The following is a 25,057-nucleotide window of genomic DNA, read 5'->3' as shown; positions in this document are numbered from 1 at the left end:
TCAACTCGTATTCTTCAATAATTGTCGTTCATAAAATTTAAACGAATAGCCTGTTCCGAAAAATTAAAAGTAATTAGTGATTTTGGGCTCTTAAAAGAAAGTGTCATAAATTATTAATCATCGAATAATGATTTACCCAATTTGACAAAAAATTATGTGGGCAGACCATGATTAACTGATTTTGACCATCATGTGAAAAAATGGAGTTGACTATATTGATTATCCAAACAAATCACCAAAATTACGGTAGCGGCTGACTGGATTGGATGGAAGGATTGATGAATTGAGGGTGATGGAGTCTCTAAAATTCTGGAGCTGGCTTTCATAAAATTATGTTTTCTTTTTGTTTTCTGGTCAACATAAAATTCTGTTTAAGACTTTCAAAAAGAGAAAAGTTTTCATAAAATAAAAATTAGTTGCCTCGCCGGCAGATACAGTGTAAGTAAGTGGCAACTAACAGAGGCCGTTTACTTTAAAAACCACAGCAAACAAGTGTTCGACACAATCAAACAGAGACACAGTCCGAGGCTCTCCTCTCCTCCTGCTCTTGTTCTCATGATATTTCTTCTGATTTCAACCCTCCACCAGCCCTAGAATCCAAAATCAAACTTCATTGGTTGTCTCGAAATCCGTTTTTACCATCTGGGTCGACATTGAAATCTCAAAAGAAAACATATTTAAGGCTTGGATTTGCTGTGGTCCGTACTAGGATAGGAGGAAGCAAGAAACAATGGGACAGTGCTGAACCAGTTTTTCTGAGAATCTGGTTACGATTTGCATTCTGGTGTTGGCTTGTGTTAATGGCGGTTTTGGTTTTCTGCTGGTGTTGACCGTTTAGGAATTTGGACTCAGTTCTTGGTCATGGCTCGGCGTCATGGATGGGAACTCCCTGCTCACACTTTTCAGGTACATTGTTTTTTATAATTGTCAAAATGTGGTCTTTTGTTTGTTTGTGTATTTTAGTTCTCATCTGCCTTTACTCTAAATTTTTGTTTTTGGTAAATTATTATTTTTCCAAGGGCTGACTGGTGAATCATTGTTATTTATTATGTGTTTGAGTGTACGATTCCTTTGTTTTACAATGTTGTCAGGGGATTTTGTGTTTATGGGTCTCTCTTCTCTAACAATTGTTTTTGTAAAAAGTAAAGTAATTCTTAGAAGGACTTCAGAGCTTTTGTTTCCGGAAATAATGTAACCTTTTATTTTGCAAGAAATTGCACTTGTTGGATTACCAGTTACTTTAAAATCTTTATTTCGAATGCATTAAGGGTGATTATTCGACCCTACCTGTCCGATGATAACTGAGCCAAAGAAAAGAAGCAATTAAGACTTTGTTTTACGTTTTCTTCTGTTGTATTAGGCTCAATTTAGTGCAGGTCTTCTTTGCTAATTGGGTTCCCATTCTAATTCTAACCCTGTTCTTGAGTGAAATCATTAATCCAATTTAACACACCATATAACTAGGTTTCATACCGGTGATCATGTCTTTTGCAAGAATTGAAAGTTAAGTTGTTGCAGTGTGAACTTGAAAATAAAGTTAAAAAATGGCATAAGTGGTGATCAAACATAAAAGGGAACTATTGAAGCATCATGCATAAGTTATAAGTGGGTAATAATTTATGTCAGTGCTGTTGTTAGATACTCAAGCAGATTTGAATAGACAAGTTTGTATTACCCAAGTCATTACCAGGGATTGGTGGATCCATGTTTTGGAGAAACATTGAGAGCTTGTGTGATGTTTCATGCCTTTCTGATACTCATTCCCCTTTTTTTTTTCTTTTTTTTTTTTGGTGCTCAGGTTGTGGCTATAACGGTTTTTTTCCTGCTAACTGTTGCATATTATGCCTTCTTCGCTCCCTTTCTCGGAAAGGACATCTATGAGTATGTGGCTATTGGCGTTTATTCTATCTTGGTAAGCTCAGTTACCCCCCACCACCAAAACCAAAAACTTAAAATCCAATCATTGGCTTACGCTTTCTTGTCATTGTTTAATTGATTGAATCTTGATTTTCAGGCACTTGCTGTATTCGTACTTTATGTTCGGTGTACAGCAATTGATCCTGCTGATCCTGGTATACTAGTTGAAGCTGACAAGACATTGTCCTACAAAGCAAACAATGATACAGATACTCCTGGTTAGTGTTTTGGCTGCAATATAGTTTATTTATTTCTGCAGAGATTGCATTAAAGTACATATTCGAGTCTAGAACAGACATGTGATCTCACATTGAAATTAAGGCCCACTTCAGCAATGGTACTTGTCAGGATATTTCTTGGGGAAAAGAATATTGATAGATAGTCCTGAGTGGCTGTGGCGACGTAAAAAAGGGGAGAAAATGTGTATGTCAGCCTATCTGAATTATTGATTATTAATTGAGAGAATCCAATAGAAGGTCATTTGTTCATGTACCTAAGTAAGAAGAGAATGATCCTTTTACCCATCTGATAGTATTTGCCAGCATAAGCTGAAGATATCAGCACTTCCTTCTGATTTTGTTCTCTAGAGCTTCTAGTTTAAGCTTATGTTGTATTTTTATTAGGGAATGCGTCTTTCAATAATGGAGGAAAGTTGGATAGGCAAGGTTCAAGTTGGTGTTCAAAATTAGGAGGTTTCTTTTGTTGCTGTTTTGTAAGAGAAGATTGCCGCAAAGATGAAGATCTTTTGCAGCAACAGGAACAATCTGGAGAGGATGCTCTCTTCTGCACTCTGTGCAATGCTGAGGTATGAGATTTCTAGTTATGTTAATTTCAGTTTTCAGCATCTTCAGCTAGTTGAAGCCTTGTCTCATTCTTGGTGTTGTGAGGGTCATAATGTTTGGTATCTGCATGCTAAACAAAGGAAGGGAAACTTTATCTTCCAGGTCATCTCATGCTGTCATGTTATTTTGTAGGTCCGCAAGTTCAGTAAACATTGTAGAAGTTGTGATAAATGTGTTGATGGATTTGATCATCATTGTCGGGTAATTTCTAAATTTCATACTAAATGTTCATCCCTGTCTTATATCCTGCCTGAATTATTAGCATATCTAACTGTGCTATGGCACTTATCCTAGTGCTCAGTTTGCATCATTGGTAACTTGTCCCTATAATGCATGGAGAACATCTATATTATTATATTGGCATCACTAATATTATCAGTATTTTTGTTGCAGTGGTTGAATAATTGTGTGGGGAGGAAAAATTATATCACATTTGTGTCCCTTATGGCTGCCAGCCTTGTCTGGGTGAGCTTTTCGACGGTCTGGTTTCCTTACATAATGTTTTGATGTCTTTCTATCCAAAATAAATTTATTTCTCATGATGTTTTTGCATGTATGTCACAGCTTATTGTTGAATGTGGTGTCGGTATTACTGTCTTTGTTAGATGCTTTGTTGATAAAAATGGTATGAAAAGTGAGATAACTGAGAGGCTGGGAGTTGGCTTCTCCCAGCCCCCCTTTGCCACTGTAGTTGTAAGTTTTCTGCCCTATAATTTCATGGCTTTTAATTCGTTGGTCTGTATTCTGTCAGATACTGAAAGAACATCACAAATTTATAATGTCTGCAGGCCCTGTGCACAGCTATCTCCTTTCTTGCCATTTTTCCTTTGGGAGAGCTATTCTTTTTCCACATAATTCTGATTCGAAAGGTATGTTTGTTTGTACCTGTTCTCTCTCTCTCTCTCTCTCTCTCTCTCTCTCTCTCTCTCTCTCTCCATATTAGTAGGGGATGTACTAAAATTATTGTTTTGATGCAGGGCATCACAACATATGAATATGTTGTTGCCATGAGAACACAAAGTGAACATCCTGGACCATCTGTAGATGGAGGTGATCAGCAAAGTCTTCCATCTTCACCAACGAGTTCTGCTATTACTGCCATAAGTGGAAGAAGCTCTCATGGAATGAATTTGAACTATAAAGCTGCTTGGTGCACCCCTCCAAGAATATTTATGGACCACCAGGTACGACTACCTTTACTTCAAATATAATTATGCAATAGCGGTTGTATTCTAATAGAAGTGTATTTTCCTTAAGAAAATTTGAAATTGGTTTGTCGTTAATTGTAGAAAATTTTATATACATCCTGTTGTAGGTGCATGAAACTTTTCCGACAAATATCATTTGTGAATTGTGTGTAATTCAAAAGAGGATGGGGTGTGAAATTGGTTTCATAAGTTTGATGTACAAGGGAGCTGGATAATATGCAATTTCAATTGAGAGATAATTTTAAAGTACTATTATGTTAATGGTTTATAATCGTTAGTTATCATATAGCCATTAAAAAAATTTGATGAAGATATCATTGTTTTACTGAAAATTTAACCAATTTTAAGGATTAGGTATAAAAAAAGGAATAGATTTCTGCCAGAGTTATGGTTGTAATTGTTGGTGACTAGTGATTTTGTAAGCCATTGGTTTGAAATGCAGCAACTCAATCACTTGTGATGCATGTGGATCCTCAGTTTTGCAAGTTTTTCATAACCTTTCTCAGAATAAGGGTAGAATTGATATCTTATTGGTCTTGTATATGCAGGATGAAATTATTCCACATTTGGAGCCAGGACGCCTGCCATCCACAGTGGATCCAGATACAATACAGCAGCCTGATAAGGCAAAAAAGTTACCCCAGCGTCCAGTCCGAATAAGTGCATGGAAGCTTTCAAAGTTGGATTCTAATGAGGCAACCAAAGCAGGTGCCAAAGCTAGAGCATCATCATCTGTGCTTCGTCCAATTAGTTCTCGACATCAACCATATGAGGCTGACTATTTATCGAGTAGCAATGTGAGTGGAAGAAGCAGTCCAATTAGTACAGATCAGGGGTTCACCAACAGAAATGCTAGAGCAGGGACGTCAAAATTGTCTCCTAAGAGTTCATACCCACCAAGTCGTGCTAGCAGAGAAGATGTTGAAACGGGCCGTGGCACTCTTAGTAACTTTAGCAGTCCTCATGTCTCTAGTTTCACCCCTTCGCCACTAGAGCAGAAAGCTTCAAACATAGATCAGTTCAACCCCATTTATCAGTCATCAACGGATCAATCTCCACGGTCGGCAAAACAAAGTGAGGGCAATGAAAACGTAGGGCAAATTCCTATGAAAAGAGGTAACTTGAGTGTTGCAGAAAAAGTGGGATCTTCAGTCTTTTGGGATCAAGAAGCTGGACGATTTGTCTCATCTTCCAGATCTGCTGGTTCCTCTTCTCAGATTTCTGGAGCAGAGCTCACGTACACGGGGCAATCCATATTTTTTGGTGGGCCTGTTATGAATGAGCAGCCAACCAGAGGGACAAGGAATATCATCAGTTCATTGGCTTCTGGCATGGATAGAGGTTCTACTACATTTCAACAAGGTAGATCCCAGAGGGGTGGCCAGCTTCCCGTGTTTCTTCCAAGCGATTCCCAGCAAAACCAGTTTTCTTCTAGATTGATTTGAGTATATTATATTAATGAGAAATACTGATCACCATTTTCATGCATATAGAGTTGGACCCGGGATGTTTCTTTCAGTTTGAATTCTGTTACAAAACATCATCATGTGCAGAGTTTGTATCATGTTTTACTAACTAACCCAATACATTGCTCTGCCTGATCAGCATTTTTCACTAACTAGATTCCAACATATGAATTGCCGTTCATTTGCAGGTGTTTGTATACAATATATCTTTCTTGGTTTTGTTAGCATACTTACAACAGTTACAGGTGATTCCAGAACTCATTGCCTGAAGCGTCATTAGAACTTTATGCTTTGGACGATCATCTCCCCAAGCGGAGCTGGGTCTCTCCATCCAAAGGTTTTTACCTTTTGTTTTGTATATTTTCTTCCCAAGTCACAAAATGCGTTCAGGTTGTCTTCAGTTGCCAATAAAAGGATCCTTGAACAACCATAAGATGGTGACTGGTAAATCATTAGCAAAGACTTCTTCTACATGATAATTTATTTTTTCATAGAAACGCATTCGCTCATAAAAGGATTCCATAAGAGGTTAATTGTACATGAGAATATTGATTATGAAGAAAAAGTAAGATGATATCATTTTCGGGAGATAGAGGAAATGCATCCCAAGTACACCAATTAGTAGGTATGAGAGGATTAATGTCGGATCCACAAGGACAAATGATTGATTTTCCTATTCAAATGTACTTGAGGAGTGTTCAAATTTCCTCTCTTAATATCGCTTGTGGGAAATAAAATAAAATAAGGTAACAATTCTTCTGCAAACTGTATAAATTTAACAGAATTTGAGCCTTTAATTTTGTAAAACGGGAAAAAAATCAATTTTAAAATCAACAAGGAACAATCTTATGACATTAAAATTGATACGAAGTAGAAATTGTTATCAATATTTATTTTAACTTCATGGTGAGAGATTAATGGGTGCAGTTGGTTTCAGATTCATCACAGGGGGAAACAAGTTGAAATGAATTGAGCCGTTGAATGACTGATGGCGGAGAGAAGGAAAAATTGAATTTAGTATAGGCAAAAAGAAAACGCCGTTGCCGGGGATCGAACCCGGGTCACCCGCGTGACAGGCGGGAATACTTACCACTATACTACAACGACTTTGTTGATCTTAAAATGGTCTCTGTACTATTTATTTGCATTTCAAAAAGAATATGCAGTAATGGTTAATTAAGACTTGATTAGTCGATTTATTTATTTTTCTGAGATTATCAATTTATTAATAATATAAAGTATTCATACTAAACATGGAGTTTTTAAATTTATTTCAATTTTTTACAAAATCTGTGTTAAAAAAACAAAGAGGATGAAGATCAATAAATCATTTATAGATGGTACCTCTTCAAGAATAATTTGAAATTGAATCTCTTTAAAGTGTCCTTCTCTATTTGTGTCAAGGGTGACAATTAACGAACATGTAACCAAAAGGGATAACTTTGACCTAACTATCTTATGTGATAACCCCTTATCTAATAGTGTTGAAATATACACACCATACGATGTTTAGTATTTCTTGAAGAAAAAATTATCTCTTTATTTCATCACAATTAGATGTTTGAATTGTTAAGAATTAATTTCTAATTTTTTTTTAAAGGATAATTTATAAATGAAGACTTAAAAACACAGTTCGGATCGTTGAACTACAATGCCAAATAAGCTCCACTGAGACGTGGGTATGGATTTGTCATTCCAATAGTTTAATTCCTAAAATTTTCATTGCCAATAGGGGTGTCAAGTGGGCATTAACAAATCCACACAAAGTAGCGTACTCTATGTCCACTCCACCGTTGGAAATAATTATAAAGGGTTCTAATTATAATAATGATATCGGATTATTATCCCACATCATCACAGTTCATATGAAATGAAACCTAAATGTTCGGACACCACAAAAAGTTTGAGAGGAATCATAAAGTGGCAAAAATCTAATTAAGAGTTTTTTTTTTTTTTTTTTGGTTGAGAAATTCTATGATTGCATTCATAATTCAGCCAAAAAAGCCACTAGCCACAAAGGGCCAATACAAACTAGCCACAAAAGAGTCATTACAATAACGGAGCGGTCTAATATCAAAATTAAGAAAATTAGGTATGTCTCTACTAAAGATCAGGCAAGATCAAAGAAACTCTGCCATAGGCATCCCAACTAAGATTGCAAATTTAGAATCATAAAAAAGAGATAAAGTTTGAAAAAACCCAGCCATAATAATACAAATAAAACTCTCACAAAGGAGAGATGAAAAGCTCTCACAAAGGAGAGATGAAAAGCTCTTACAAAGGAGAGATGAAAAACTCTCACAAAAGGAGAGGTGAAAACTACATAGAGAACCCAAAGAATCTCTGCAACTTATTCCAAACATAAAGAAATTGCAAAAAAGATGGTGGTGGAGATCCGACGCCGAAATGCAGGTGAAGATCCGACGTTGAGCTGCAGCCGCCTATAATGGTTGGATGAAAATCATAACAAAACTAAGACAAATGGGGAAAACCCTTTGTCTCTGAAAATTGTGGAAGAGGTGAAAGGAGGAAGAGAGGAAGAGAAGAGGGGAGAGTGGGGGAAGAACAATGGCTTCTTCCCCCCTCAAAGTGAAAAAGGCTCTAAGAGTTAATTAGTTGATGTAAATATGACCGCTATGTACTCATCGTGATTAATTAGAAATGACCACTAAGTCAAGTAATTTATGAAATTAATTATGGAAGAGTGTTTTTTTTTTTAAAACTTATGTTGTATCTTTGATGGTTATAAAACATTGACAGATAAAATTACACGACGATGTGACTGTGACATCCAATTTCCGAAACTAATAAACGACTAACACACTATACTCGTTTTGACACGTCGACACGATGCCTCGTGATTTCTTTCATCACTGGATTATTTCTCTCGTGGCTGTAGTAGGGCCTCAATCTTTTTTTTAGCAAAAGAATCCCAATTTACACTCCGGTTAACGGGTTCACCACAGAGATGGCAATGGGCAAAGAGGAATGTTTTATGCTTTTTGGGTAAATGGCAAACATGAAATTACACACATAAAGACGGGCAATCTTCATTCGCAACCGCCGTGCGCCATTTGTTCATCAGCCAGCCTTCCGTACGTCTCTTCGAGTTCAAGACCGTTACAAGAAAAACCAAAGAAACGGTCTTTCTTCTTTCTTCTTTCTTCTTCTTTTTCTTTTCTTCTTCAAGGAACCCTGTCAACCCTCTAAACGCATTGGCTTTGTATAGCTAGAGAGAGAGAGAGAGAGAGAGAGAGAGAGAGAGAGAGGTAGATGATTTTTTTATTTTTTATTTTTTTAAATTTCGATCATCATCGTTGATTGTTGTGTAAATTAATATAATTAACTAATTAAGGCCAGAATTAAGGGAAAGCTAGCCAGCTAGGGCGGTTGAGGGTTTGAAGATTATAATAAATGGCCGGCGGAGGAGGGGGTGGAGGCAGGGAGCTGGATCAGACGCCAACGTGGGCTCTGGCCACCGTCTGTTTCATTATCATTATTATTTCCATCGTTTTGGAAAAGGCTCTTCATATGATCGGACATGTACGTACAATCTCTAATTTTACTTCAAATTGCATTTTATTAATTTATTTTTTGAATATACTTATCCTGTGCTTTTTGAACATAGAAAAAAGAGTGGATTGCTTGAAGCTCTTGAGAAAGTGAAAGGAGGTAAGTACATGTAGAAAACGCCATATAGGATAATTTTTATTGTTTAATTTATGTTGTTAGTCTGTGAATTTAAACCCAAAATAACCCGACGAGAGAAATATTATGTTTTAATTTCTTTCGTACTTTGAGTTTGAGTATATATGTGTTTATAATTCCATCATAATCTCATTTATTTTTTTTGTTTTGCTTTTGTCTTTGCTTTTCGTTTGCATGGTTGTGTTTTTGGGCACATGCATGCATGCAGAGCTTATGGTTTTGGGATTTATTTCTCTGTTGCTAACATTTGGGCAACAGTACATCGCTAAAGTGTGTATTCCGCTAGAGGCAGCAGACACAATGTTGCCTTGCCCATACAGAGGGGAAGAGAAAGAAGGAGGTGGTGGTGGTGGTGGAGATCATCGTCGCAGGCTTTTGTGGTATGAACGCAGATATTTAGCCGGTGGTGGCGATGGTCCAGGCTGCAAGGAGGTAATTTTACTGTCTCATTTTCTCCATGAGTTTTGGAATTTTTTTTTTTAACTACTTGAATGTGTATCGTGATGCAGGGAAAAGTGCCGCTCATATCTACAAATGGATTACATCAATTGCACATCTTCATATTCTTTTTAGCAATATTTCACGTTGTATACGGTGCCATAACCATGACACTTGGAAGATTAAAGGTCGGTTCAAGACTCTATTTTTGTTTTGATATATCCATCTGCAATTCAAAGGAGTTTTATTACTAAAACCCTAAAATAAAATAAAAGTTTGGTGAACCGTTGTATTTTCTTGAATTTGTGCAGATTCGTGGGTGGAAGGTATGGGAACGAGAGATGGAACATGATAATGAATTCAATGGTAAATCATTCGACAACGCAACAGCTACTGATTGTTACTTGTCTCTGTGTTCAGTGCTAAATTTGGAGCTTTGTATTTTAAACAGATCCTACAAAATTCAGGCTTACTCACGAGACATCATTTGTTAGAGATCACACAAGATGTTGGACTAAAAACCCATTTACCTTCTATTTTGTAAGAACCATGTTATTATTTCCTCTGTTCCCTATTTCTAGTTCCCTGTGAGATGCTTGCAATCCCATGATCGAACACAATTATCGATATGGCTAATTTATTGCAAAAATCACCTCAAATATAGACAGTTTCGATCATTGAACTGCATTGCAGGGTAGCTCTAGGAGAATGTTCACATTATTTTTCAAATGAGGACATCCTCACTTGAAAACTCTCCTCTATTATATATTCAATAAACACACTAGAATGCAGTTTTTCTCTATGATTGTCTTGAATATTCAAATTTGTTGGCAGGTAAGCTTTCTTCGACAATTCTTTAGGTCCGTCCGCAGGGCCGACTACTTGACCATGCGACATGGATTCGTCACGGTATGTTTCTCTAGAATTACATGAAACAATCTTCAGTTCATTTTAGTATTTTTAGCAAGATGACTGACTTTAAGTGTTTTCTGTATGTATGTATATGTATAGGTTCATTTAGCACCTGGGAGTAAGTTTGACTTTCAAAAGTATATCAAAAGGTCATTAGAAGATGACTTTAAGGTAGTTGTGGGAATCAGGTAAAAATACTAAAACATTTTGTTTTCATCAAATCTGTGGGAAATGCTCTTTTCTAACTCTGTATTTTGATGGTGCTGGCAGTCCACTGTTGTGGACTTCAATGGTTCTCTACCTGCTTCTCAACGTTCATGGTTAGTTATTTCTCATTCTGTTTCATTAATTCGTTTTTTATTTATAGAAAATTTGATATAGATCCAAATTCTCATTTAAGAGTTGGATTTAATCCTCGGATCACTTTTTTGCTTGGCCTTTTGTTTCAGGATGGGAGGCTATGTTTGTGCTGTCCATACTTCCTCTTGTTGTAAGTGTTATTTTTTTTTTAAAAGAAAATTGTTCTGGAAATTAACTCACAATTAATTAAATCAATTTAATAAAAATTAATGGTTTAAAAAAAAAAAAAAATGACTGAGGCTTGTGTTGGTTGAAGATAATATTAGCTGTTGGAACAAAGCTGCAAGCAATTATATCTCAAATGGCACTTGAGATCCAAGAAAGACATGCTGTAGTCCAAGGGATACCACTGGTGCAAGTCTCAGACAAGCATTTCTGGTTTAGCTGGCCTCAGTTAGTTCTTTATTTGATCCATTTTGTCCTGTTTCAGGTATATTATTAGCCCCTTTATTTGATCCATTTGTGGAAACCATGATCAAGATTTTGAGTTTATTATCTGCCACCTAATTGTGCATTTCATTTTTGCAGAATGCATTTGAGATAACATATTTCTTTTGGATATGGGTACAAATTAGATGAAACCACCTTTCTTTATTTTGATTATTTGTATATGTCACTTCTGGCATTCGAAATTTAAAAGTTTTCTCTTGAATCCTAATGCAGTACGAGTTTGGGATAAGATCTTGTTTCCATGATAATTTCGTTCTTACAGTACTCAGAGTTGCACTTGGGTATGTATATCTTCTCTCTTTTTTTCTTCTTTTTTAACTTTTCTAATACTCATTAGAGTTATACCCCCATTGAAGTTCTCGTAAATTCGGGCTACGTACTGCCCTAGTAGATTTTATTATCTTACTTAAGAGTTATGTTCTCGTGGTAGACTATGAATCTGAAGTACACATTCGGCCAAAATCAACATAATCAGTGAATGGTCTATGATTCACAGTCTGACAATAGAACATCTTCTATTATCATGAACATGTTCTTCCTTATTCCTAGACGGGGCTTTGACAGAAATCATTTGAGTTCGTAATTAACGAGACATGATTGAACCCTCCAAATTACTGAATAGTGAATGTGATTTGAGCAGGGTATGCGTCCAAGTTATGTGCAGCTACATCACACTTCCCCTATATGCATTGGTTACGCAGGTACAATTCACTAATCACTCCTCTATGTATCTTGATTTTTTGTCCATATATAACGACTGCTTTTTCCGTTCTTGGGAAATCATAGATGGGATCAACAATGAAGAAGTCAATCTTTGATGAACAAACTAACAAAGCTTTAAAGAAATGGCAAAAGAATGCTGCTGCAAAGAAGAAGAGTGACGGGAAGCCGGCAGCTAAAGCCAGTGTCGATTCAGTAACGAAGGCTCCACAAAAGGCTGAAATGGAAAAAGGTCCATCAACTCCTGAACAGACGGCAAACATCATGGCCAGTGTAGATATTCAAGGCAACACGAAAGACCTCCTAACAGGAGGACCATGAGATTATGGTGAGATTGTGGCGCTGAATGTGGGAGAAAAATATTGACAATATTGTTGAGGCTCCAGAGAAAGGCCATGCATGCACCATTGGTTGTGACATTTTGCAAATTGACCAAATTATTAACATGAACCTAATCTTCTACAAGTGCCAGGCCAGAACACATCTTGAGTTCCTGATGAATAACATGGGCTCCAATTTATGTGGCGATCGATAGTCTAGATCCCTTCTTTGTATGTAATATTATTATTTCTTTGCAGTTTTGTTATGAAACCAATATCAGCTACATGGTGGATTCATTTGGTTTAAATTTAAAGTTGAAGACACAAGCAAGCACCTTCTAAATTTAGCTCATCTCAAGTTCTGTAAATTAAGACATTATCAGTTACCATTTTTTTCAGAGTGTTCCTTTAGTCTATGTTGTTGACCCAAATATTTCTCGGCCCTATATAAATGACAAAAATAATAAACCAAATATTTGACTGAGAAAAATGAGCAATTGACGTCTTTCTTAGGATGTGTGGATGTGGGGCGTGCGAGTAAACGTTTTGGTGGTGTGGATGATGCACTAAATTTGGACTTTTAATCAAAACGATTGTGGTCGAGAAAAGAACAAATCTCCGCCGTAGATTCCTCTACCTTAGCACACAAGGCTTTCTTAGTGTTAATCAATAAAACAAGTTTGGCAAATAACCTAGGAGACTCTCGCCGAGTATGGTGGTCAAGATGGTGCTCCAAGAATCTTGCTAGATTACAAGAATTTGAGCAATATACTAAATGGATGGATAAAATTGGATGGTTCTCGAAGCAACAAATACTTGATCACGGACTTCCTGATTATACCTTCTTTTAAGTCCCAAGATGTATCTAACTCTAAGCCAGAATGAGTAATAAAATCCCACTCCAAACTCCAAAGACTGAGACATTGATAATAAAAAAGAGATGGATTATTCAATGGCTTTCAATTGGGAATTCTCATCCTTAGCGGAATATGTAGCATTCATGCAATTTAACAGTGATCTTTTGTCATTTATTATGCAGCATACATGCAATTCAACGGCTGAAATTAAACTTATGTAAGTAATCCTTAACATAAAATACTTATTGAAGAATCTTCCCTAATATCAGAACCCAATACTATAGTGGAAGTGAAGCAAGTATGGGTATTATGGTAATTTTATAAAAATAGGAAGTGGATAGGGATATGCTATTATAGGTCGCTTTACAAACTGGCCTCTCTGTTATTCCAACGGCCATGGCATCAATAAGGTGCTTGACCGTTAATCACCCTCATCATCATCATCCACGGTTGAGTTCAAGTTCAAGTTCAAGTTCAAAACCCAGCAAAAGCACAAGCCAAGTGGCAGACAAGGCAGAGCAAGTGGTTCGAGTTTCAGTTCCCATTTCCTCATTGATTTCAAGAAGATGTGCGATTCTGATCACTTGGCTGCCTCTGAGCCTCATTTCAGCGTCTTCGCCTTCGGAGGCCAGAGAGAGACGCAACAGGAAAGTCATTCCTCTTGAAGACTACCGCACCACCCGTAATTACTTACTCTAACCCTTTCTCTCTTCTTAATTAATTTATCTCTCAAGTCTACTAATCGCCTATGCATATGGTGTGGGTTGCTTCTATTTCTTGCGATTTTATGTTCAAAACGTGTGTGACTCTTGATTTTCGTTTTGATTTTGAAGGGTAATTTGCCCAAAATAATATGTATAACTGCGAGTGTGTTCATGGCGAATTTCGTCCCAATGGGCATGGAATATCTTGTTCTAGACCCAAAACAAAGAAAATAAAAAATTGGTTGACAACTTATTAGATGCAATGCTCAGGCCACAATTCGGTCTCAAACTATATTTGGGTAGTTTTATCTGGAAAATGGTTGATTCAGTTCCTTTTTTTTTCCTTTTATCTTCTTATTTTGCTGTGTCCATGTGGAACTTAGATGATAGTATTAGGTAAAATTGTCTGTTTCGACTGTTGCAATCCATGTAAACCTAGATTTGGACAAGAAGGAAAGGAAGATAACAAATGGATTTCAACTGATTGCTTGCATATAGTCATTTCAATCGTTTCTATCCAAATCCTTTCTTTGAAATTCCTCTGTCCAGATGGAGCGTAACTTTGTGTTCTACATGTAATTAGCATTTGAATTTAACCCCTATTGCTTTCTTGTTACCTCAGCAGCTGATGGATTGAAATATTATGATTTGGTTGAGGGAAAGGGTCCAGTAGCTGAGAAAGGATCAACGGTTGAGGTATCAATAGAATTCTAGTTTAAGGAGAATGATGTTTGTTATCATGCCTTTCAGTCTTTGGATATGTTCTCGCCTCTGTTTTTGACTTGCACATACTTCACAGGTTCACTTTGACTGTTTATATCGTGGGATTACGGCTGTATCAAGCAGGGAATCTAAACTCTTGGCTGGAAATCGTAGTATTGCCCAGGTTCTCAACTTTACTTTTGTGGGTGTGTTGAGAGCTTCTGCATGTTCATATCATGCACAACCCCTTTTTTGATCCAAACCAATAGTCATTTGAGGCTCAACTCTTTAATCCATGAATGAATTCCCAATGCACAATTCCTTGTTTTCTACTAGCCATACGTGTTCAAAGTCGGAGCTCCTCCTGGGAAAGAACGAAAGCGTGAGTTTGTGGACAATGCAAATGGTCTATTTTCTGCACAAGCTGCACCAAAACCCCCTCGAGCAATGTACTCGGTAACTGAGGGGATGAAAGTAGGGGGGAAGGTGATGGCATCCTCCTTTTATGCTTAAATACATACATGCTACATGCCTATTTATTATTATTTCGAACATCTCCATTGACGTGTCGGTATTACCCATTTCTTTTCCTTCCTTTCTCACCTTTGAACTTAGAAGCTTTTCCATAATCAATTTCTGGTCTCCTTGCAGCGAACTGTGATTGTTCCTCCTGAGGCTGGGTACGGTCTAAAGGGCATGAATGAGATCCCTGTAAGCACTTTAAACATCATTTGTTTTCTTCTTTTTTAGAATGCTTTGTTTGGTTTACGAATTTTAACTCCCACACCTTACCTAGGCATCATCAAGTGTCATCCTTTTATTTTATTTTTCAACTGTGCTAGTATATTTGTACTGCAGTGGCATTGTTAGTTTCTAATATATTCCTTGGATTGAATATTCTTTCCTACTTCTGTCACACCCTTCCGCAGCCTGGAGCGACATTCGAGCTAAATTTGGAGCTTTTGCAAGTGATTCCACCTGAAGGAAAGTGAGCCTGATGCAGGAGGTTGTGAGAAGTTCATGTTTGAACAACCTTTAAAAGAGTAGTGATATAGCCAGCCTCACAGATTCTTTCGTATGTAACAGAAAGTTTTGTAATTGCTGAATCAGTTCATGGTATCTGCAATTTCTGTATGCAATTCTAGTATCCGTTCGAAAGAATAAAGAAAATCAGGATAACTGCTGTAATTTGACATTGCACACCGTTCATGTAAATTTAAAGCTTGTTACAGATTCTTTATTTTGTTCTATTTTATTCTGTTATAAGTTATGATTGGGTCTCGGATTTTCACTTCTATCCGACTGTTTTCACAAATGTAATTCCAGTGTGCCTTGCAAATATTATGCATCAACTAAAAAACACATTGAAAATCATGAACCATTCAAACCAAACCAAACCAACTAATTCAACAAAGCACAATTAATGCTAATGCATGCAGAAACGTACATTGGGTATGCGAGTCGGGTACCCACAAGAGAGAGTGGGTATTACCCGTACCCGTTGGGAACGAGGTACACGCACGAGTTATTAACATTTGGCGTTTAGTAAACTTTTTATTAATATTTGACGTTTAGTAAACTTTTTATTAAAATAGCATTACTGTTCTATGAAAATAATTGATATTAGATTTACTGTGAGATAAAGTAGTTTGACAATAAATGAAAGCCCCTCATTAGCTGCTTTCTCTTATAACTCTCTCACAATAATTTTTAACAATAAATGATTTTCTCATAGTTTACCAAACGAGTTGGGCTTCCCAATTTTTTTTTAAAATCACTTATCACCCCAAATAAGCAATGCCAAACGATAACTTAGTGTTCCATGCATAAAATAATGTTGGCTGTGTTTGCAGATTAAACGAGTCCCTTACATTTTTAGCACAATGCAATTTCAAAACAAAACTAAAAGCAACTAGTCCTCTTTCTATTTAATAATTAATAAGTTCCGGAAAATATTATAGCAAGCGCAAAATATACCCATCTCTTATATCTCATCAATAAACTCAAGAAGATCGTCAACCTCCTGCCTCAAGGCAGTAATTTTCTGCACTTGCGAAGCAACCCGATTCTCAATTTCCCTTCCTCCATATTTCTTCTCATAGCAATCCACAATGGTAGAGTGTTTCACCATTAACCTTTCTTCCAAATCCTTCACCTTCACCACCAGCTCCTCCACCTGCATACACAAACAATATTAAAAGATGTACTGATAGCATGTCTGCACGCTATGCGAACCCAGTGTATGGAGAAGATAGTGTTTGGCAGTACATATACGAAAATACCAATCCAATGTCAACTTCAAGTAGCTAAACTAATATATGAGTTTCACTCGCAACTTCATGTTGCATAAAGTTTGGTTCATTTAACCAAATTGTAAAATACATATAATTGCAACTAAAAATAACCAACCTTAGGCAGTAGATGTGCAGCCTGCTGAGATGATTGCAAGAATGCCAATAAGGGCTTCATCTCTTTCGAAAGCTCTTTCAACAAACCATCAGCTGCTTTTCGAGCTGCTTTACAAGCTTGGATGTCCCCTGTCCGCGAAAGATCACGTAATGATGCTTCCACCTTATCATGTATCACGAGGCATCGGGTGATAATATTTCGGATCTGCTGAATTGCTGCTTGCACCTAGAACAAGACATAGAATAATAACTGTCTTCTTATTGTAAATTATTTAAAAAGAAAATACTAGACAAAAACCTACTTCATCCCACTGCAGTTTGGCCAAATAAGAAGCAGAAGATTTGGAGATGGACATGTCCACATGCATGTATACAATCCCAGTCACAAAAAGGAAGAAAATTCCAAAAATCAACATCAAGGGTTCCCAAAGCATTGCAAGGCTGTTGAATTTGTAATAGACCTGCAAATGAAGCAAAATAAAATTACTGTGTGAAACTTAAGGTCAAATACAGTATAATCAGGGAAGACAGTAAAAAAAGGGTCCACTGTCTTAACACATACGTAAGCAAATTCGCATAACTCTTGTTATCTAGAAATGAAACCGTGAAAATTATTATAAATTATACTACAACATAATACAATATACAGAAGTTAAGAAATCTATAGATTAAAGATCTTAACATTCATGGCATTGATACATCAACAGGAATATCAAACAAAGTCGGATACGAGTGAAAAGGCAGGGAAGAGGTCTAAAAGCAACTTCTGCAATACATGACAGGCAGCAGAGCTGTTCTAGAACATTTTTATTTTCACTTCCGATTTTTACAAAAAGATAAATAAATGAATAAGCGGATTGATTTTACATTATAAGTACTAGAGAGATGTAAAATACAATTAAGCACCGAAAACAGAAAACTGTTCTGACTAAGGTGAAGCAGAAAGCTTGACCAAAAAACATACACAAGACTTACCACTATAAGCATCAATTGACACTTGCAAGCAACTATAAACCAAAAGCCTTTTTCTCTTTAAGCAATTTTAGAAACTTAAATAACATGTGTCTTTTTTTTTTTTTTATAGGCCACTAGAAGGGGTCAAAACTTTAATCAATATTAGAAACTAAAGTAAATGTGATATTATTAGCAGAATAAAAAAATAAAAAAATACTTATCCCGTAGTCATTTCCTGTTATTTGAAAATGGGCAACAGGAATACCTGGAATTTCTGATTATGCTCAGGCACAGCATTAGTCTTTTCCAGTGCAACCACTGGCCTACCAACAAGATCCAAGTGGGAAAATTTTTTCTGTAAGAATCGTAGACATATTTAATTAGAAAAACTCTTTCATCAATAAAAAAGAAAACAAAAAACATAGCCTTTTCAAAATAGACAACGAGAAGAGGCAAAAGAGAGATATTAAAAAAATTGTACAAGCATGAATATGGGATGACATTAAAACTTGGTCTATAATACCTCTTGCCATTGTTTTAGAGGAAATGGAGCAGATACAGATATATCTTTAGAACCCTCAGGCAGAACAACCTGCAGTTTACAATCACCAAATCAAAAATACAGGAAGAATAATTCTTTTAACATAATCTGACTCCAATTCATGCTTTTAATGCTTCCCAGGTATCAATAGACACATCCAACACATTGAAAGGAAATCATATGAAAGCAACTCAGTATGACCATCTGACAAATAAAGTAGCCAACACAAGTTGAATAATAAGGGACAAAAGAATCTAGTATCAATAAGTCATCGCATTACCAACCTTCACAATGAGAGTGTCAATGACCACCTCATTTATAGGGCAACCAAAGGAGATATTAATGAAGCGTTTTCCATCTGATTCAAACAGAAACTCATGAAGCGGTAAGCCATATCCAATGGTAAAAGCAGTTCTCCAACCACCAAACATAGGATACCTAGGTTCGATTTCCAGTTCTGTCTGAAATGATGCATAAAAGTTGAGTAAAATAAGGAATAACAACTAGGAATAGTAGTTCACACAAGTTCAAATTATTACCTTCTTAAAATCACTCCATAAGTTAGATGTTGAAACATTGCCTATTTCATCCCTATAATATACAGAATGAGCTCTTGGCGGCAATTTTGCAACAAGACGCCTAATGGCTGATGCACCTCTGACATGAGGTCTGGCTTGATAATCAAGCCTGCAGAAGAAATAAGAAGGAAATTAAAATTAAGCTCCCCACTAGCACAGCACGAAATGAACAAAAATAGAAACAAAAAAAAGACCTTGAAAATTCTCCCTTGCTTTGAGCACCTCCATGAACAAGCTTGTAATGCTCTGTTACTTGAATATTACCCCAGTGGGAAATCTCTATCTCTCGCACCAATTCTTCAGCAACAGCAAAGGGTTGATTGCTCTCAAAATGAACAACTATAGGTGAGTACGAGTAGGGAGGAAGATTCTCATAAGGACCGTATTTGATCTCTGAGCCAATATTCTTTGTATTTTCTATCCTTGTATAAGATTCAATTCTTGCATCGGGCAATTTAACACTGAGTGTTTGCACCTTGACTGCATAAGGAGAGAGATAGTGTGCACTGTCCTGAAACACTAGGAGCTGAATGTCAGCCTGAGTAATTTTCTCAGGAAATGGTTTCAATGCATGGGTGAAAACAGCCAATACATCAAAAGTGAAGCTGTCCCCCTTGCCCAATCCCTTTGGTAAAGACACTGAATAAAACGTCAAAGAAGGAGGCATGTCTTTAGCGTGAACAAGTTGAACAGGATAACTAATACCAGAACCTTTCACTTTTCCTTTCCCTTCATTGGGGGTTGCCGTCAGATGCGCCAAATGTTTTGCCTGACTCTCAGGAAAGGCCAACAAAACTTCTGAAACCAAACCGCTTCCCGCATTCTCCACCTGCAGAGTGCAAACGGTATGAGTAAAATTCAACATATATGTCCATTTTAAAATAGTGTTGATATACAAACATGTGTTTTTTATTTTTCTTTTCCGAATGAGGATAACTTTCCATGCATTCTTGGGATTATTCTTTTACTTATCAATTCACTGGAAGCACACATAAGAATTCAAAAATGAGAAACATATTTCGTTGAGTGTCAAGCATAATCAATGTTAACATACGCAACAAGAGAAGGAAAAAAAACCAATGAAGGGTATGAAAAGGGGACTGATGGGGCACCTTCAGTGTGGAAGTGATGCGCGCAATTTGGGATGTCAAATCAATCTGCAACCAACCAACCAACCAACCAACAATCAGAGGTCAATGTCGAATGAAAAAAATTCAACTACGAACGAAGATCAAAATACACCCAAAAAACCAAAAAAAGCAACTTTTATGAATGAAACTGCAATTAGCGATCCTAAAACATCAACAACAAAGAGAGAGAGAGAGAGAGAGAGAGAGAGAGAGAGAGCACTAAGTAGTGACATATTGAATGAGAGGCCTATCAACTTTGGATGAACAAAAAAGATAATGAGAAGATGGAGATCTCAAACAACATTGATAAAAGAAAACTCCAAAACCCCAATTCAGAAAAGAAGGAAGGGGACGGGAGACTTACACGTCGGTCAACCTTGGAGAGGACCAGATCCGAGAGCGCAGGTGCCCATAGAATGGTGAGTGCCAACAGAAACACATCCAACCTCAAAACCATTTTTCGCATCTCTTTCTCTGTTTCTCACACTCTCTTCTCTCTTCTAACAAATGTAGCAGCAGCAGTTAGCAACACGCAGAGGTTTTGGGTTTTCTTCTTCAGGGTCCAAAACGACGACGCATCGATGTAAGGACTGGTAGTGCATCGTCAACAGTAACTACAGATGAAGGAAATGCTAATGGGAGGAAGCAAGGAAGCCCAACCCACTTCTGGAAGGCCCAGGTGGCCCATTGGAGCATGCCCGGGGCACGTGCTGACACCTGACGTGGCGATCAATGATTGGGGTGGGTCAGGCCAAAAACGCACGTGATTAAGGTCTTTGCTTTGCTCGTCCTAATCCTAAGATAACTGGAGGAAGGACTAGTAGGGTGAGTGTCTCTTCACTTTCATTTCTCTACTCCGCCATATCCAGCTAGGGTTAGGGTTTTGGATTTCGGTGCTCAAATGGAGACCTCTTTGAGATATGGTGGAGATGCTAAAGCCTTAAAAATTCATGCGAAGGAGAAGCTACCACTCGATTCCAAAACCCATTTGCAGGTGCTCTTTCCTTTCCCAATTTTATTTAATTTTTAATTGCACTGTGTGTTTTGCTTTCTTGGTTTAGCAAAATTATGATCCTTCTTCAACATTCATGTTTTTTTCTGGTCATCTACCGTCTCAGTCTGTAGCAATTAGAATGCTAGAATATCTGGGAATTCTGGCAATTCAATTGAACTAAATGCTAAATGCTTGATGTTATTTTGTTTGTGTGTCAGATTCATGGAGAGCTAGATACTAGACTTGGAGTTCCAACTTTTGGTAGAGCTGTTGTAAGGCGCTTCTACCCAGATGTAAGTAAATTTTCCAAAATTCAAGTTGTATCAGCCTAACATCATTTTGTTCCTTTCACGACTTTGATCAATAGTTTTTTCATTGATATTCCTGACAATGACAATCACTTGTAGTTTTCGGCAAGCCTTGGAGTTGGACTGCAGTATGATAGGCGCGAGAAACTACGGTACACTGTCCGAGCGAAAAAGTCCTTCCCTGTGACAACGGATGGGCTGTTGAGCTTTAATGTTAAAGGAAGATGCGATCTCGACAAAGAATTTAAAGAGGTTGGTACAAATACAGTGGTATCATTTTAACCTTTGAAAATACTTATATCCGCGTTTCTTATAAAATCACAGAACCAAAATCTGGTTCTCCACTCCCTAGAATGTATGTTATTCCTTTATTCCTACTTAAAGATAGAACCTTGGTACTATAATGTCGGCTCTAATCCTTTGACAGAGAAGCTCCACAGGAGCTGCTGAATTTTCTTGGAGCATTTTGAACTTTCAAAGGGACCAAGATGTCAGGCTCAAACTTGGCTATGACTTGTTGGACAAGGTATTGTTCCTTTGCTCAAATTCCAACGATTGTGATGGTCTTATTTTACATTGTTGAACTCATATACCCAACAATAGCGTCCATCGAATGACCAATTAACCAGATCCTAAGAACAACGTTGCAGAATATTTCTTTGGTTTTGTAAGATTATTTTACCTTGTTATATTTTATTTCCCCGTTTCAGCGACTGAATCTAATATTGGAGATATTCTGTCAAATTCATTTCCACTTTTCAATCCTTTCCTCGTCTTTCCAACATTTTAAGGTCACATCACTTTCTTTGTTAACTTTCTGCTGCTTATCTATTATTCCCCACCCCCACTTTTTTCAGGTCCCATATATGCAGATCAGGGAAAACAATTGGACCCTCAATGCCGATGGTAATGGTAAATGGAATGTGAGGTATGATTTGTGAGAAGGTGAAACTTGAAATACTTCTTTTGTAGGTCAGATGTGTTACTACGAAACATGTTGTACTGTATTTTACTTATAATTGAGAGCCATTGTGCTAAAACTTAGTGAAAATTGAAACTGCAACATTTGCAGGGTCATTCTTTATTTTTTGCTCTTATATTTTTGCTACCCTAAACTTCTACCTTTCAGTGGTAACTAATGGAGATTAAAACTTGCTTCCATATTGGAGATATCTTGCATGTCTCCCAGATTTTAATCTCAATTTGTGACCCCAAGGCCATAAATCTTTTGTCATGAATTGGGTGAATTGTGTGATTCTTGAGGTGAACCATGCGAGTTGTACTAGCGGATGGCTTCATTTTGCACCTAATAACTTTTGTGGCTAGAAAGCGTTGTATTTTAGGGGGAAAATAGAGAAAAAAGATTGGAAAAATGTCTAGAAAGCGTTGTCACTGTAGATTATTGACCAACGTTGAGAAAAGTCAGACTGATGGATGTTTGGCATCTGCGAGGTTAGGAGAAGGAACTTTGGAAGGGCGAATGTTTCAGTTTATGTTGGTGGATGAAGTATGTACGCATGCAAGTAAAGTACCAAGGTGCGTGAGTTGTATGGTCTGGAGGAGGCTGATCTTATTTTAGCTTATGCGGTTGAGCAGGTACAGGTGCACTGATAGGCTAGCTCATATGGCAATGGCAATGGCAATGGCAATTACTGGGTTAAATTTGGTTATTGGGTTGATAAAAGAATTAGACGACAATGGGCGGCTTGGATAAGTTGTGGAGATGGATATGGAGACTGGACGTGACTATGTATGATGCGTGCCATGAGGATTTTGGTTTTGCTTGTTCTGCACAAGCAAGCTCAACTAGATATTTCGCAGGTGGAAAGGGAGTACGCATAATCAACTTGCCTTGGCTTTTAAACTAGGGAGATCCTATAATCACTCGTAAATATTGTCATTTTAATTTTTAAACATTTAAAGATTTTGTTTTACATAAGCCTTTTTCTTTGGGGCCTGAAATAATTGCTATGCCCAAAATTTGAGGATCGGGCCAGTGTCGAACCATATGCCTAAGAGATTAGTAACGGGATATTATTATTTTACTATTTCTAATTAATCACAGACTGGTATGTAAAAAAGTTATCACATATTACATGCTGTAATTAATCGAGGATAATAAAATAGTGTTATACTTGTTTCACACAAGTATTTCTTGATTAATAGAGGTGTTGTCATTTATTGACGGACAATTAGAGATCAGAGACCTGATCAATCTCAATCTCTAATGAAAAGGACCCAAAATCTAATCTTGTGCTTCCTCTTCCCATGAGTCTTAAGACCCTTCGAGACTAGAGTACCTACCGATAATTAAATTAAATTTAATATAATGTCAATCAGAGAAAGTTGGAATCTCAACCATTTTTCAGATACGAAATTGGTCCATCGATTGTCACACTGGTCACTGTCGACTTCCCTAAATCGGGGATAGTGGAGACGAGTTGTTTCACATATAAAACAACTGTAATGTCCTTCCATCACATGTGCAGAAAAATGCACCATTAACTTCATATCGAGTATAAAAGAACAAAAGTGTGACACTATAATATATTATTAGTGGACAATGGAGATGGAATTATACAAAATAGCTCCTGTAAGAAATCCACACTATTTTATTTTATTTTTAAATAATTTGAGATATAAGAATTTGACATATGAAAAAATAATAAAGTAGGTCAGATTATTTATTATAATTCCTTTTTTGTTTTCTTTTTGGCTGATCATTACAATAATTTTGTTATTTTTTTCTAGTAATAGGATCAGACAACAAGCCTCAAACTGATTTTCTTCCGAACATAAAAACGTTTAGTCACACATTTGGCAACCACCGAGCGACCAAAACCCAAATCACTCTCTCTCTCTCTCTCTCTCTCTCTCTCTCTCACCAAATTCACATTCATTCACAAAACATGACTCGTCCTCTGCGACTGTTAGGCGGCGCCTTTAACCCTCCCTCACTGTTTTCCGAACCCGACGATGAACCGTCAGCCAACATGGGCTCCGACTCCGCTTTGATCCTCCTCGCTCTCTTCTGCGCTCTCGTCTGCGTCCTCGGCCTCCTCGTCGTGGCTCGCTGCGTCTGGCTCCGCCGCCTCGCAACCGCTGCCACACCTCCTCCTCCTCCTCCGCTGCCGACTCCTCCACCGAACAAGGGGTTGAAGAAGAAAATCCTACGCTCACTCCCGAAGCTCACTTACACGGCGGACTGCACTTCCAAGTTCACCGAGTGCGCCATCTGCCTCACCGAGTTCGCCGCCGGAGACGAGATCCGGGAGCTGCCTCAGTGCGGCCACCGCTTCCACGTGGCGTGCATCGACGTGTGGCTGCGATCGCACTCGTCCTGCCCCTCGTGCCGTCAGATTCCGGAGGTTTCTAATAAGTGCCACAAGTGTGGCGGCTTCCCTTCTCTTACTTAATTGATATTTTCTTAATTATTCTTAACTTGTAAATTTTAATTTGTAATCTTAAAAAGCATTTCAGTTCAACGCTTAATTTAATTGTTAATCAAGAAGAAGAGAGGTCATAGCTAGCAAGCTAATT

At 37.4% G+C, this 25,057-nt stretch overlaps 6 protein-coding genes and 1 non-coding gene across 8 annotated transcripts; 5 read left to right on the top strand and 2 right to left on the bottom strand.

The window, feature by feature from the left end:
• The first annotated feature begins 391 nt into the window (after positions 1 to 391).
• On the top strand, positions 392 to 5,581 carry LOC117629392 (protein S-acyltransferase 21). The gene is made up of 10 exons (XM_034361966.1): positions 392 to 906; positions 1,799 to 1,912; positions 2,015 to 2,135; positions 2,541 to 2,722; positions 2,892 to 2,960; positions 3,153 to 3,224; positions 3,324 to 3,452; positions 3,548 to 3,628; positions 3,737 to 3,943; positions 4,516 to 5,581. Exons 1-10 carry the CDS (start codon positions 862 to 864, stop codon positions 5,410 to 5,412), a joined length of 1,917 nt encoding a protein of 638 aa, XP_034217857.1. The 5' UTR covers positions 392 to 861; the 3' UTR covers positions 5,413 to 5,581.
• Positions 5,582 to 6,468: 887 nt separating this feature from the next.
• TRNAD-GUC lies at positions 6,469 to 6,540 on the bottom strand. Its single transcript has one exon. It is a non-coding gene; the product is annotated as a tRNA-Asp (tRNA).
• A 2,142-nt stretch (positions 6,541 to 8,682) lies between these two features.
• Positions 8,683 to 12,752, top strand: LOC117627497 (MLO-like protein 9). The gene is made up of 15 exons (XM_034359614.1): positions 8,683 to 8,975; positions 9,047 to 9,105; positions 9,350 to 9,573; positions 9,651 to 9,767; positions 9,891 to 9,945; positions 10,031 to 10,119; positions 10,414 to 10,488; positions 10,591 to 10,679; positions 10,762 to 10,811; positions 10,941 to 10,981; positions 11,108 to 11,281; positions 11,380 to 11,415; positions 11,515 to 11,582; positions 11,942 to 12,002; positions 12,088 to 12,752. Exons 1-15 carry the CDS (start codon positions 8,848 to 8,850, stop codon positions 12,340 to 12,342), a joined length of 1,521 nt encoding a protein of 506 aa, XP_034215505.1. The 5' UTR covers positions 8,683 to 8,847; the 3' UTR covers positions 12,343 to 12,752.
• Positions 12,753 to 13,548: 796 nt separating this feature from the next.
• On the top strand, positions 13,549 to 15,844 carry LOC117627869 (peptidyl-prolyl cis-trans isomerase FKBP18, chloroplastic). 2 transcript variants are annotated; one of them, XM_034360136.1, is made up of 6 exons: positions 13,549 to 13,880; positions 14,525 to 14,598; positions 14,702 to 14,788; positions 14,941 to 15,090; positions 15,256 to 15,315; positions 15,534 to 15,844. In XM_034360136.1, the coding sequence occupies exons 1-6, from the start codon at positions 13,595 to 13,597 to the stop codon at positions 15,594 to 15,596; spliced, it is 720 nt and encodes a 239-aa protein (XP_034216027.1). In that variant the 5' UTR covers positions 13,549 to 13,594; the 3' UTR covers positions 15,597 to 15,844. The 2 variants fall into 2 exon arrangements, with proteins under 2 accessions (XP_034216027.1, XP_034216028.1); XM_034360137.1 differs by having other exon boundaries at positions 13,586 to 13,880; positions 14,528 to 14,598.
• A 563-nt stretch (positions 15,845 to 16,407) lies between these two features.
• Positions 16,408 to 20,833, bottom strand: LOC117628123 (dolichyl-diphosphooligosaccharide--protein glycosyltransferase subunit 1A). The gene is made up of 10 exons (XM_034360495.1): positions 20,580 to 20,833; positions 20,198 to 20,242; positions 19,280 to 19,914; positions 19,047 to 19,194; positions 18,792 to 18,968; positions 18,490 to 18,558; positions 18,232 to 18,321; positions 17,315 to 17,473; positions 17,014 to 17,238; positions 16,408 to 16,780 (listed from the first exon to the last, which is right to left on the bottom strand). Exons 1-10 carry the CDS (start codon positions 20,679 to 20,681, stop codon positions 16,589 to 16,591), a joined length of 1,842 nt encoding a protein of 613 aa, XP_034216386.1. The 5' UTR covers positions 20,682 to 20,833; the 3' UTR covers positions 16,408 to 16,588.
• A 170-nt stretch (positions 20,834 to 21,003) lies between these two features.
• Positions 21,004 to 22,625, top strand: LOC117627790 (outer envelope pore protein 21, chloroplastic-like). Its single transcript, XM_034360031.1, has 5 exons — positions 21,004 to 21,209; positions 21,428 to 21,502; positions 21,617 to 21,769; positions 21,945 to 22,043; positions 22,375 to 22,625. Exons 1-5 carry the CDS (start codon positions 21,117 to 21,119, stop codon positions 22,456 to 22,458), a joined length of 504 nt encoding a protein of 167 aa, XP_034215922.1. The 5' UTR covers positions 21,004 to 21,116; the 3' UTR covers positions 22,459 to 22,625.
• Positions 22,626 to 24,257: 1,632 nt separating this feature from the next.
• On the top strand, positions 24,258 to 25,009 carry LOC117628305 (RING-H2 finger protein ATL8). The gene has a single exon (XM_034360723.1). It carries the CDS (start codon positions 24,427 to 24,429, stop codon positions 24,931 to 24,933), a length of 507 nt encoding a protein of 168 aa, XP_034216614.1. The 5' UTR covers positions 24,258 to 24,426; the 3' UTR covers positions 24,934 to 25,009.
• Positions 25,010 to 25,057: the final 48 nt, after the last annotated feature.

Source organism: Prunus dulcis, chromosome 5, assembly GCF_902201215.1.
Source record: "Prunus dulcis chromosome 5, ALMONDv2, whole genome shotgun sequence".
Classification (NCBI taxonomy): Eukaryota; Viridiplantae; Streptophyta; class Magnoliopsida; order Rosales; family Rosaceae; genus Prunus; species Prunus dulcis.
The sequence above is the reverse complement of the archived record's forward strand: the minus strand, read 5'-3'. Positions and strand labels throughout refer to the sequence as shown.

What these genes read in the sequence shown, in the direction of transcription:
- LOC117628305 (XM_034360723.1), top strand. Translation starts at nt 24,427, where the DNA reads ATGACTCGTCCTCTGCGACTGTTAGGCGGCGCCTTTAACCCTCCCTCA.
- LOC117628123 (XM_034360495.1), bottom strand. Translation starts at nt 20,681, where the DNA reads ATGCGAAAAATGGTTTTGAGGTTGGATGTGTTTCTGTTGGCACTCACC. An exon ending in TCTCCAAGGTTGACCGACGT is followed by an intron (nt 20,243 to 20,579) that starts GTAAGTCTCCCG and finishes GGTTGGTTGCAG; the next exon opens with ATTGATTTGACATCCCAAAT. An exon ending in CTCTAAAACAATGGCAAGAG is followed by an intron (nt 18,322 to 18,489) that starts GTATTATAGACC and finishes CGATTCTTACAG; the next exon opens with AAAAAATTTTCCCACTTGGA.
- LOC117627497 (XM_034359614.1), top strand. Translation starts at nt 8,848, where the DNA reads ATGGCCGGCGGAGGAGGGGGTGGAGGCAGGGAGCTGGATCAGACGCCA. An exon ending in TGTCCATACTTCCTCTTGTT is followed by an intron (nt 10,982 to 11,107) that starts GTAAGTGTTATT and finishes TGTTGGTTGAAG; the next exon opens with ATAATATTAGCTGTTGGAAC. An exon ending in CATATTTCTTTTGGATATGG is followed by an intron (nt 11,416 to 11,514) that starts GTACAAATTAGA and finishes ATCCTAATGCAG; the next exon opens with TACGAGTTTGGGATAAGATC.
- LOC117629392 (XM_034361966.1), top strand. Translation starts at nt 862, where the DNA reads ATGGCTCGGCGTCATGGATGGGAACTCCCTGCTCACACTTTTCAG. An exon ending in CAATGATACAGATACTCCTG is followed by an intron (nt 2,136 to 2,540) that starts GTTAGTGTTTTG and finishes TATTTTTATTAG; the next exon opens with GGAATGCGTCTTTCAATAAT. An exon ending in CCCCCTTTGCCACTGTAGTT is followed by an intron (nt 3,453 to 3,547) that starts GTAAGTTTTCTG and finishes TAATGTCTGCAG; the next exon opens with GCCCTGTGCACAGCTATCTC.
- LOC117627790 (XM_034360031.1), top strand. Translation starts at nt 21,117, where the DNA reads ATGGAGACCTCTTTGAGATATGGTGGAGATGCTAAAGCCTTAAAAATT. An exon ending in TAAGGCGCTTCTACCCAGAT is followed by an intron (nt 21,503 to 21,616) that starts GTAAGTAAATTT and finishes AATCACTTGTAG; the next exon opens with TTTTCGGCAAGCCTTGGAGT. An exon ending in GCTATGACTTGTTGGACAAG is followed by an intron (nt 22,044 to 22,374) that starts GTATTGTTCCTT and finishes CACTTTTTTCAG; the next exon opens with GTCCCATATATGCAGATCAG.
- LOC117627869 (XM_034360136.1), top strand. Translation starts at nt 13,595, where the DNA reads ATGGCATCAATAAGGTGCTTGACCGTTAATCACCCTCATCATCATCAT. An exon ending in AGAAAGGATCAACGGTTGAG is followed by an intron (nt 14,599 to 14,701) that starts GTATCAATAGAA and finishes CATACTTCACAG; the next exon opens with GTTCACTTTGACTGTTTATA. An exon ending in AGGGCATGAATGAGATCCCT is followed by an intron (nt 15,316 to 15,533) that starts GTAAGCACTTTA and finishes ACCCTTCCGCAG; the next exon opens with CCTGGAGCGACATTCGAGCT.